Below are 12,500 nucleotides of genomic sequence, written 5' to 3'. Positions count from 1 at the left end.
GTGTGTGCGTGTGTGCATGTGTGCGTGCGTGTGCGTGTGTGTGTGTGTGTGTGTGAGAGTGTGTGAGAGAGTGTGTGTGTGTGTGTGTCTGTGTGTCTGTGTGTGTGTGTGCGTGTGTCTGTGTGTGCGTGTGTGTGTGTCTGTGCGTGCGCGTGTGCGCGCTGTCCCTCTCAGACTGAGGAGGACAGTTAATCAATGCTCGGGGCTCCATGAGACGACTGCAACTCCCCCCGTGACTCTGAGCCTCCTGCTCGCCCCTCAACCAGTTAGGCCGTCTGGTGTGTGCATGTGTGCGTCTGTGTGTGTACATGACTGTGTGCGTGTGTGTGTGGGGGCACGTGAGCCAGGAATCTGCCCCAGGACTAATCCATCCTTTGTCCAACCCCCGAGATCAGACGGTTAATCCTCATCCATCACCGGCTACTTCCGCGTCCTACTTCGTCCCTCCGTGCTTGCTCCCCCTGTAAATCTGCAGGCTTGGCACCGGCCGCCCGGATTGACCCCGTTTGCCGTGTTAAATAAATCCCCCTCAGGTCCCCCCTCTGTTTTTAAAGTGCGTTGTCTTGTTTTTCCTACTTGTCTACTTCCTGTAGATTAACCCAGTGCTCTTTGACACTGTGCTCTTTACTTCCTCTGTGTGCTTCACTAACATGGTATCAAGAAGTAGTAGTACATTAACAACCCTCTCTCTCTCTCTCTCTCTCTCTCTCTCTCTCTCTCTTTCTCCCTCTCTCTCCCTTTTCCGTACTCTCTTTCTCTCTCTTTCTTACTCTTTCTCTCTCCCTCCCTCTCTCTCTCTCCGTCTCCCTCTCTCTCTCCCCCTTTCGTATTCTCTTTCTCTCTTTCTTACACTTCCTCTCTCCCGCCCTCTCTCTCTCTCTTACTCTCTCTCTTACTCTCTCTCTCGTTCTCTCCCTTACTCTCTTACTCTTCCTCTCAATCTCAATCTCTCTCCCTCCCTCTTTCCCTGCCTACGTCCTCTAGCTGTGCCCCCTCGTATGCGTTTCTAGCTGTGCCCCCTCGTATGTGTTTCTAGCTGTGCCCCCTCGTATGTGTTCCGGGGATTGTCCCTGTCCGTGCTCACCCCTGCTCTCTCCTGCCCCCTGCAGGCCAGACCCCCATGCGCGAGGCCTACTCCATGTCCTGCATCGCCAACGGCGGCTCTGGCGGCCGCAAGCCCACCCACAGAGACAGGGACCGGGACGTCTCCACCGTGTCTGTCGCCCGGAAGGAGACGTTCTCCTCCGCAGCCAAGAGGTACAGCTGACAAACACACACACACACAGAAACACACACACAGAAACACACACACAGAAACACACACAGAAACACACACACAGAAACACACACACAGAAACACACACACACACACACACACATTCACACGCAAGGAGATCTAGTTCCAGCCTTTTGATACGGGATCCATTTCCAGCCACACCCAGGACAAGATGTGTTTCTACCCTTTCCACCGCAAATATTTCAACTGCCACCAACAAGCAAACGACTCTCCCAACAGTTGTAGCGTACGTGGACCCGAATGCAAATTCTCAGCTTCTCAGATATTTGGGTGTATAAACATGGCCTCAGATAATCAGCTAGAGATCGTTCAGGTGCTTCCGACTCAAATGTCTCCATGGCAACGTTACGAGGATGAGATCGCCTGTCTTTAAGTTTTAATCTGTTGGCTGGTGTCGCGTCCCTTGGGGCATTGCAGCGCTATCGTCATAATTAGCAACACAGTTTTAAACCGTCATGAAGCTGTTAGATTTAAACACCAGAATTGTTTCAAGGACATTTGAAGCCACTAATAACACTACATTGTTATTACAGTACGTTGTCTCTTTACATTTTTTATAACATTTTGTGATGTTGTCGCTCAACAAAGCGACAAATAACCAAAAACAGACTCGCGTATATTTTCATCCAGTTTCAATCTACGCACAATGTGAACACACACTCTGACGAAGCACAAGTCACTCCAAACGATTGCACAACTACAGCACAGACACTCAGTCTTCACCAGTCGGAATCTGATGTCGAAGCCATGTTTTAATTACATGACTCTCAAAACAAATCAACCCCCCCCCTACACAAAAAATAATCATAACATGTTGTTCACTTTCTCCCTCGCAGCTTGGATTCATCAAAATGAGAGCCATGAAAACATCCCGGGTTTCTCTCAGGACAATGGGGTTGTATGTGGGCGCTTGTCGGGGCATGTAGCTAGGCCCCGTGGCGAAGCCAGAGTCTTACCTCCTCGTTATGTAGTTGGCTGAGTCAGCTGTATTCAGCAACGTCTCGTGTTGAGTGAGTCGGAGGTGCAGGGCCATAGTTCCTCTAGTCTGGCTGAGGGGCGGACCGTGTGGTGGTGCACCACGGACGACAGCTCTGGAAACCCTGCTCCCCTCACTCCCATTCACTCCCATTCACTCCCATGTTTAACATCTACATTATTTATTTTTTTCGTGGATACCTTGATTGATTCTGACATAGCGATTTAAGGGGGGGATGGAGGTAAGGCCCCGCCTTTTTTTTTTACGTACGCCCACAGGAAGTGAACCAAGACGGGTGAATCATGAACAAACAGCTGATGTATTCAGATAATGCTTGATCCTAGCCATGACCGTTGAGGTGGGATAAGGTTGTTTGTCCATAGTTCACAGGTAACATTGTTTGAACAGGCTGTCATTTTTTACCTTGTACAAGTGGGGGTGCATGCGAATGTGTGTGTCCTTCTGTCCCTTCATGGTCCTTGTCCCCCTGTGTGTGTGTGTGTGTGTGTGTGTGCGTGCGTGCGACACGTCGTTAACCCTCGCCTGGTCGTCTCTCCACAGCGGACCTCCTGAGAGGAAAAAGGAGTCCAAGCCCCAGATGGAGGGCATCAAGGAGAAGGAGGAGCCTAATGATAAAGGCCCCGCCCCCACCAGCCCCCAGCCGGCGCCCTCCCCGTCCACCAGCCACCCCCCCTCCCCCCACCCCCCTCAGGCCCAGAGGCAGACCCCGGAGAGCAAGGGCCCCTCCCCGACCAAAAGGTTCCCACCCCCCCCACCCCCCCGCCCCCCCACCAACATCGCGCTGCTCTGAACATGCTGACCTTACCATAACGTGGGCAGGGCTGGCATGCTGCTTAGCTCGTTACATCACTTGTGTTTTAATACAACACCATGGTTACTATTGTCTCATCGCTCCTTCGCTTCTTACCTTTGGCTTTCTTTACTCATATAACACACACATGCGCACACACACACACACACACACGAACAGCCTCTAATTCTCCTGACCTTAGCTTCACATCACTAGTCGTTTCCAAGGCTTTTTTGAGGGCTTAAGATGGGAAACCCAGCTCAAGAGAAAAGAGGAGAGGGTGAGGAGAGGAGAGGAGAGGGTGAGGAGAGGAGAGGAGAGGGAGAGGAGAGGATGAAGAGAGGAGAGGGTGAGGAGAGGAGAGGATGAAGAGAGGAGAGGAGAGGGTGAGGAGAGGAGAGGATGAAGAGAGGAGAGGAGAGGATGAGGAGAGGGTGAGGAGAGGAGAGGATGAAGAGAGGAGAGGGTGAGGAGAGGAGAGGGTGAGGAGAGGAGAGGATGAGAGGAGAGGATGAAGAGAGGAGAGGAGAGGATGAAGAGAGGAGAGGGTGAGGAGAGGGAGAGGATGAGGAGAGGATGAGGAGAGGAGAGGGTGAGGAGAGGATGAGGAGAGGGTGAGGAGAGGAGAGGGTGAGGAGAGGAGAGGATGAAGAGAGGAGAGGATGAGGAGAGGAATGGTTTACAGATGTCTCCTCTGTGCTCATCCGTAGCAGTGCCAGCCCTCTCACTGTATCATTAGGAACCAGGGAAGCCCTATCTGTCACAGACCAGCTGTGCTTGCCGCACCAGGCAGGTTACACACACACACACACACACACACACACACACACACACACACACGGCCAACTGTACTCTACTCCTGGTCAGTGTGCTCATTTTGACCCATAACACAGATCAGTATCAATTAGCCTCAGGAACACAGAGAACCAATTAGCTTGAACAATTGAGAGCCCCTCTGAACCAATCCGTGCTGGTCTACTGGGCAAGGCCTCCGTATTAGTCAGGCCAAGAGCCATGCCAAGCACATTAGCCTACAAACTCATCTGCTTGCAATTGTGCGCGTGTGTGTGTGTGTGTGTGTGTGTGTGTGTGTGTGCATGACTGTGTGTGTGTGTGTGTGTGTGTGTGTGTGTGCGCATGACTGTGTGTATGACTGTGTGTGTGTGTGTGTGTGCGCGTGTGTGCGTGCATGCGCGTGAGTGCATGCGTGCATGTTAGCACATATAATATAAAAAGACCAAGGTCTTCACTGCCGCTGGAGAAATGTTGGATACATTTGCCTCTTTAACCGAGTGTAGCGATAGTGAAAGGTGACTTAGCCTTTTAAAAAGTCTGTATACTCAGCTAAAGTGCTACTCCGTTGGCACCCACTTAGCAGGGGTATAGTACACTATTTAGAAGGCTTTCAAACGACACACAAAGATGGCATGGGCTGTAAAACACAGATGTCTCCCATCTTTCCTTTCAACTGTAATCTCTAGCTACCACTCTACATCCTCTGAGTCACACTCTTCTCGTTTTTAATGCTTATCTCCATCTCATTATTCCAAGCCGATAACACACACTCTCTCTCTCACACGCACACACACACACCTACACACACACACGTGCACGCACGCACACACACACACACACACACACACACCCAGTGAAGCATTCCAGCTCTGCCCCTGGAGCCGTGGTTGTCTGTGGGACTGTTAGCTTTCCTCCCACTACCCCCCTAGCTCCTCTCCTCCTAGGGGCCACGCAGTCTGCGGTCTGTGTGTGTGTGTACCCTGTGTGTGCCCCAGCCTCTTCCTGGCCTGTTTAAGTGTGTGTGCTTGCATTTATGTGTGTGTGTGCGTGCGTGCGTGCGTGCGTGTGTGTGTCAAGCGAACGAGGGTTCTGGATCACTTCTGTTCTGGGCCAGCCTCCCCCGTTCCCGCCAAATTCCTGGCTGTCAGCCTTGGCAGCAGAGAAGCCCCAGGACGTCTGAGTCTCTCTTCCTGCTGTCTCCGAGCAGGTTCTCTCCAGGGATAGAGGAGAGAGAAGACCCAGGCTGCTTGTCTCTCCGCCGATAGAGGACAGAGAGGTCGCTGGACGTCAGGGTCTCTCTTCCTGCTGTCTCCGTGCGGACCTCTCCAGAGTTCCAGGACAGAGTGCAGGCTTTAGCACCGCAGCGACCAGACAGCCCCCCCCCCCCCCCAGTGTCCCATCTACCCCCTAGTGTCTCTACTGCCCCCTAGTGAGAGGAGGCTCAGTGCAGGAGTGATCTGAGGCTAGTCTGTGTATGTCCTAACGTGTGCGTTTCCATGTCTAGTCTGTTATTAAAACCCTTTCTCCTCACAGAAACGCATGCGGATTATTCTTTTTCAAGTACTCCTCCCGCTCTCTTTCTCTCTCTCTCTCTCTCTCCCCCTCCCTCTCTCTCATTCAAGACTCTAGAGTGTGGTTCTTAGCTCTACGGGCCTATCCGCCTCCTGAAGCCTGGGGCCGGAGTTGCTCAACCGGCCTGTGTGTACTAACCTATAACTGGGCGTCGTTCTCCACCTGTGTGCCCCCCCCGCCCCCACCCCGCTGCAGCATGCAATGGATTTCTCCGGATTGTTCTGTACTCTCCGCCCCTGGGTCTTCCCGCAGGAGACCCTGTTTATATCTCTCCGTCTCTGGTGGTTCAGGCCCAGCTTAACCCAGAGGGAGGGGTGCCGTGAAAGGATAGCAGGGACTCTGTCAACAATATGATGATGTTTGTTCAGATAATGCCGCTCGCTGCCGCACATTTTGAAGCGTTCTGTCCCGGCGCAATAGACACTAGTGACCCTCCAATATGATCACAATGGCACCCCCCCCCCCCCAACTGCTTTCTTTCTGTCTGTGGCTTTCCTCTGCCCCTCGACCTCTCGCTTTCACTCTTTTGGCTTCTGTTAGATGTAAAATTGACTTTGGTGCGTGTGTGTGTGTGCGTGTGTGTGCGCGTGTGTGTGCGTGTGTGTAGCCGGGGCCACAGCGCGAAGCGGGGTTCAGGCATGGAGAGGTCTCAGAGCAGCACATGGGAGAGCGGAGAGGAGAGCAGGAACAAGCTGGTGAAGGCCGCCTCCACCTCCAAACTGCTGGCCAAGGTGGTGAAGAATGCAGAGAAGTGAGTGTCACACACACACACACACACACGCACACTGACACTGGACTTTCACTTGCTTACGTCATTTGCGGTCGAGTCAGGAATGTTTTTCTCTGTTTTTTTTCAGACACAAAGACCCAGTGATAAGCCAAGGTAAAGACCCTTAATGTTCATTCCAGGTGTAACCCATCTGTCTGAAGAATGGAACTACTACTAGAGTGTGTGGGAATTGACCATAGCAGTTGCCCTTCACACACTGTGATATCACCTCATGTAAAATGTGATCACTTTAGGCTGGTGACTCGCCTTTAGTAAATTCCAGACGCTACATTTTTGAGGTTTTCACAGCTCTCGTGGTTCCTGCCTATCCCACCCTGTCCAAACTTTGAACCATTCCACCCAATGACCATCTGTAGATGTTCTCCTCTTGTCTAGTATCATAGTGTGTGTGTGAGTGCGTGTGTGTGTGTCTCGTTGAATGACATTGTTTCTGTCTCATGACCAGCCAAAATGTCAACCCGTGAGAAAAACAGCCAAGCAGGTGAGTCCCCCCCCCCCCCCCCCCTCCCCTTCCAGAGAGCCTGCTGGCAGCACCAGAGCCACCGAGCGCTTGCTACATCCCTCTCTCTGCTTCCTGGCTGATCTGTCTCTCCATCTCTTTATCTCTCTCTGTCTCTCTCTGATTAATCACTCCATCTATACCACCACACACAGAGAATCTCTTTACCCCGCTCACCTCTCGCTCCTGATTGGACATAATTGCCCTCATGTGATGTCCACCCTATGGAAGTTTTCGAACTTATTTCAATCTTAATCTCGAATAGTGAAATGATAAATCAATAACTTGTTTGCAATTCCTTTTCCAAAATGTGTACTGTATTATCATTTTCATGATGACATGACAAATATATTTTTGTTTCCTTGTTAGGATAACAGAAAAAGATTCAAATCAATTCTCAATTGGTGGTAATAGGTGGTAAAATTGTTATCTTTAAAATTAGGGAATGTGATTAATTGTTTGAATTCAGTCAGTCTCAAACTTGGCAGAGTATAAAAAAGCATTTTACATTGCTTATTGACAATTCACCCCAAACAAGGAAATTCCACAGTACTGGATAGCATTGTGGAAATGCAATCTTAAACTCACTTTTTTTTCTTTTTGCTTATTCATCATGAAAATTATAATGCAATATACAGTATTACATAGAATTTTAATTTAAATTTTGTTATAAAAAAAGACATACCCATTTAAGAGAAGGAATTGCAAACGTGGTACTGATTTATCATTTCACCACTTGAGATTAAGATTGAAAGTTTCAGTAGCAGCCTAAATAGAGGGCATACCTGTGGCCTGAGCGCCCTGCCCTGCCCTCCGCGCCCGAGGCACCATCTCACCGGGGTAAAAGCATGCCTTGTCTCTGACGGGTCGACCTGTGGTCTGGCCAGTAATGTGATTGGTCCTGAGATGTCTGGAAGGGGCTGTAATTGGCTAATTCATTTATCGCTATTGGGGAATTCAGCCTTTTCCTGGCATCATTAACCCCTGGTCTAGTCCGAGAAAAGATTAGTGTGGAAGTCTGCAGACCACGGCTCACACACAGTATTAGTGTCCATGACCAAAACTTATTTTCTACAGCAAACGCCACAATCATTTTAGATGGATTGTGTTGAATCACGGTGGTTTTCATGAGCAATAACTAAGAAATGTATCCACCTCCAAACGGACTTCCCCATCCCTCTCTCCTCCATCCCTCTCTCCTCCATCCCTCTCTCATCCCCCTCTCCCCATCCCTCTCTCTCATCTCTCTACCCATCCCTCTCTCCTCCATCCCTCTCTTTTATCTCTCTCCCCATCCCTCTCTCTCATCCCTCTCCCCATCCCTCTCTCTCATCCCTCTCCCCATCCCCCTCTCTCATCCCTCTATCCCCATCCTTCTCGCCCTCATCCCTCTCCTCCATCCCTTTCTCCCCGTCCCTCACATCCTCCCCTCACTTAGAGAGTTCTTCCCCCCACAGACCTGGAAGGAAGACAAGGGAAACACATTCCTTTAATCCCAGTCCACAGCAAAAGTCTCTCTCTCCCTCTCTCTCTCTCTCTCTCTCTCTCTCTCTCTATCTCTCTCTCTCTCTCTCTCTCTCTCTCTCTCTTTCTCTCTATCTATCTTTCTTCTATGCTCCCATCCTATATTCCAACTGGGTTCAGAGTCACTGACTCACACCGCTTCGCTCGTCTGCACGACACCCAGCACTCCTCCGTTTATCTGTCTCTCCGTCTGGCTCTTCCTCTCCCCCTCTGTCTCTCCGTCTGTCTCTTCCTCTCTTCCTCTGTCTCTCCGTCTGGCTCTTCCTCTCCCCCTCTCTCTGTACGTCGGCCTCTCTTTCTCTCCGTCCATCTGTCTACCCGGATCTCATCCTCGGAGGAGTGGAAAGCATGTGCGGCCCACTAACAAAACAAAAAAAAAAGAAATCGTTTTTTTGAGGTCTGGGTATAAAAGGCTTTCTCACACTCGGTGATTATGTGTGTCAGCGACCAGCAGGGTGGCGAGAAGTCAGTCTTCCTTGCTGCCGAATTCTTCCTGGTGGTTTTAATGGACTAAACTCATGTCATGCTCTCTGACTCACCCCTCTGACTCACCTAATGTGAAAAGGAGCGCTGTTGGCTTGACCCAAGTTATTTTTGAGCAGCGCTGTATTTTTATGTGGGTTTACGATGGTGAGAAGGTCACTCCCGCAATTATGTCTTCAATGGCCGTGGAGTTGAGTTCAAAAGCATGAGTTTGGAGTCAACAAGCTTCACTTGGTTTGCTTTCAACGTGAAAAACAATGCGCTATACTTGTTTCGCTTTCACCGAATTATACTTTTGCTAGTCCTCAGCTAAGTGTGTTGGTGGTGGTGTTCTTACATTCCTCCGGTCTCACCTGTCCTCCTGTCTAACATTGTTCTTTCCCTCTTTCTCTCTCCTCCACAGAGGGGGACTACATCAAGATGTTCATGCGCGGCCGGCCCATCACCATGTTCATCCCCTCGGACGTGGAGAACTACGATGACGTCCGTACAGACCTTCCTCCCGAGAGACTCAAACTGGAATGGGTGTATCCTTCCCTGCGAGGCTAGCCGGGCTGGGCTCCTTGTGGCGCTTTGCATCAGACTTAACATCTCCTAGTCCTGTGTTCCTTCATTTATTTAGGGGCGGCTGTAGCTCAGTTGGTAGAGCGGGTCGTTCAGTGATTGAAGGGTCAGTGGTTCGAATCCCAGCTCCAACTGTCCACATGTCAAAGTGTCCTTGAGCAAGACACCTAACCCCAAATTGCTCCCAATGAGCAGGTTAGCACCTTGCATGGCAGCTACCGCCATTGGTGTGTGAGTGTGTGTGTGAATGGGTGAATGAGAGGTCATTGTAAAGCGCTTTGAGTGCCGCTAAGGTGGAAAAGTGCTATATAAGTCCATTTACCATTTATGCTCCCTCGCTTGGGCAGAGTAAGGCCAAGTCCCGATACTTCAACAATGCGGCCTCCCTCGCCTGTCCTCCTCGATTATTTCCTGGAAGGGAAGGGCGCGTCTCCAGAGTATCTTTGTGGTCGCACGCCCGGCCTATCTCCCTCTCTCTCTGTGTCCGGGCTCCTTGACTTCCTGCACCAGGTACGGCTACCGGGGCCGAGACTGCAGAGCCAACGTGTACTTGCTGCCTACGGGGGAGATTGTGTACTTCATAGCCTCGGTGGTCGTGCTCTTCAACTACGAGGAAAGGACGCAGCGCCACTACCTGGGTCACACTGACTGTGTGAAATGGTGAGATGTAGGCTAGGGAGAACTGGAAAGACTGGCTGGGTGGTGCACTGTACGGTACAGTAGGATATGGTAATGGGATATGCTGTTTATGGTAATTAAAGTCGGAGCTACACCTGAACAAAGTTATGAAGCACTTGTTTTTTTTTGTGCTTTGTAAACTCAAGACTTACCTGAAGCAAAGTCTTCCAAAGAAATAGAAGAAGCTGGATGTAATGATTTTTTGGGTCTGGGCTAGTTTGACTCTTTGTAGTTTGAATCCAACACCTCATAAAAAACCTTTTTAAGGTGGATTAGGAAGTAATGTAACTGGCACACACACACACACACAATAGTTCTCTCTCTAACTGTTGTGTACAGTACCTGCCCCATCCTTTTCAACTACGTTCAGGTTCAAACCTGTCAGAGATCCCTTAAGATAAACGGTGGATGCAAATGAGATGCAAATAGCGTCTATCCAGAGCAGGGAGAGTCAAATGAGCCGGTCAGATGACAGAGGCCTGACTCAGACCTCTCTTTGTTTCGAACCACCTGCCTTAGGGGCGGAGACATGGCTCAGTCAAGCAGGTGGTACTCTATCCCCTCAGTTCACCTGACCCTTCACTGGGGAAACTGGACACATGCGTTTCCTCCGGGAAAGTGGTCAAGAGACGGTCACTCACGTTAAAAATATTCCTACACTTCAGGGAATAGTGTGGGAATTGTCCAATTCCCACACTATTAATAGCTTTACTCACTTAGCTTCTCTGTCTCTCTTTCTCTCCCTCTCTCTCTCTCTCTCTCTCCTACAGCCTTGCTGTTCACCCTGATAAGATCCGCATCGCCACCGGACAGATCGCAGGAGTGGACAAAGATGGACGGGTAAGCTCACTTGCCCAATAGTCACCCCCCTCACCCAGCCCTCCCTCGCACCCTGACCCTTACCCGTCCAACCCCCCCCCCCCCCAGCACTCACCCCCCCACACCCTCTCCCACCAGTCCTCCAACCATATGTTCCTCAGTGCAACGTTGCATGTTTGGTAAACTGGTTCTAGGAACGCAAATGCCTTTCCTCTCTTACATAAATACAAGAACAAAGAGCAGCTGCCAAAGCTGAGATGCCGCTAAAATCTAATAGTTTATTCAGGTGGCGGTTGAGCTGAAATTAATTCCATCTTGCGTACATGTACAGTAGATCTGTTTTTTCTTGCTGCATAATCCTTGTTTGCTCCACTGTCTCCTCATGTCCTGTAGCTGTGTTGTTGTTTGCCTCGCAGGCCAGCGCTTGTCTTTGACATGTTGACAGACACACGCGTCCACACACACACACACAGACAGACATGTGCTCCGTATTCACTCATGTATAATAGTCATCTTTGCCTTAATCCAGCTCATTATGTTTAAGTACTATTTAAACATGCTCACAACTGGCTTCCCTAGAACGACGGGAGGCTAGAATCCTGTCTGAGCCTCGTCAGTCCAACCCTGCTGGGACGTGTCTCAATAGTTTGCAGTGGATTAATTCCCACATCTCCTTTTCTTTTATGTCCACTACTCACTGAGGGTTCGGAAAGAAAAAAACGACAGGGTGCGGAAACTTGAACTGAACCATTAAGACAAGGAGAGGAAATGGTTTAGACCACCCAAGTATCATGACGTGTGTGCGTGTGTGTGTGTGTGTGTGTGTGTGTGTCTCCTGCAGCCGCTGCAGCCCCATGTGCGGGTGTGGGACTCCGTCAGTCTGTCCACCCTGCAGGTCATCGGCCTGGGCACCTTCGAGAGAGGGGTGGGCTCCCTGGCCTTCTCCAAAGCGGTAAGTAACCCAGACACACACTTTATCAGAGGTATTTTACGCATTGCTTCATGGGAACCGTAGTCCACAGCAGCCCCTCATTCTGCGTAGATACGTGCATTCAATCAGTGTATAAATCCCAAGTCGTGGGTGCTGCAGGCGTGCAGCGTAGATCCCAACCAGCGGTAGGGAGTATTGTTTCGGTTTTGAGCGCTCCGTAATCAGGCTAGTGGGTCAATGTGATGTTATTGTGGTGCTGAATACCTCATAGCCCCTCTAATCAGTAGTAGCTTACAGTCCCTCTGTTTCTCTACTATTCTTTCTCTCTCTCGCTCCTACTCTCTCTCTCTCTGTCTTTCTCTCTCTCTCTCTCTGTCTCTCTCTCTCTGCAGTTGCCACATTCCAGCTGTTTTTTTACTGGTTCGCTCGCCCCACACGAAAACACACGGAACACACGCAATCTCACCCCCGCGCACAATGGCCCATTTAGCCACAAATAAACCGATACCCAGCGCTGTAAACGATCGCGCTAGCGCCTATTCAGGGCTGGGTTAATCATTATCCTCTCTGGTTACCAGAGGTCTCAGCTTCACCCTGGCAATGAATGGCTTATCAAAAAAGCAGTATGAAAGAGATGTATTGTCATATATTGTGTATTGTTGATCACACTGTTGTGTCATTGTTGATTGAAGCACTTTCGGATAAGATGTTGACATGGGATTCCTGGTTTCATTGTGTTGCCGACTGAGAGAGATTAGATG

At 50.1% G+C, this 12,500-nt stretch overlaps 1 protein-coding gene across 1 annotated transcript in view; it reads left to right on the top strand.

Moving 5' to 3' along the window:
• eml4 (EMAP like 4) overlaps window positions 1-12,500 on the top strand; it is a gene marked incomplete at both ends in the record, with an annotated part of 40,719 nt that overhangs the window by 16,226 nt on the left and 11,993 nt on the right. Inside the window, 9 exons of the mRNA XM_084458651.1 lie at window positions 1,110-1,257; window positions 2,835-3,032; window positions 6,059-6,202; window positions 6,309-6,334; window positions 6,687-6,722; window positions 9,151-9,274; window positions 9,822-9,971; window positions 10,760-10,829; window positions 11,650-11,760. Of these exons, the coding sequence (XP_084314777.1) occupies window positions 1,110-1,257; window positions 2,835-3,032; window positions 6,059-6,202; window positions 6,309-6,334; window positions 6,687-6,722; window positions 9,151-9,274; window positions 9,822-9,971; window positions 10,760-10,829; window positions 11,650-11,760 (1,007 nt within the window). The remainder of the gene's footprint in view (window positions 1-1,109; window positions 1,258-2,834; window positions 3,033-6,058; window positions 6,203-6,308; window positions 6,335-6,686; window positions 6,723-9,150; window positions 9,275-9,821; window positions 9,972-10,759; window positions 10,830-11,649; window positions 11,761-12,500) is intronic.

This window comes from Borostomias antarcticus (assembly GCF_949987555.1).
Source record: "Borostomias antarcticus genome assembly, chromosome: 25".
In the NCBI taxonomy this organism is placed as follows: domain Eukaryota; kingdom Metazoa; phylum Chordata; class Actinopteri; order Stomiiformes; family Stomiidae; genus Borostomias; species Borostomias antarcticus.
Note: the sequence above shows the minus strand (reverse complement) of the source record. Positions and strands in the feature narration are given on the sequence as shown.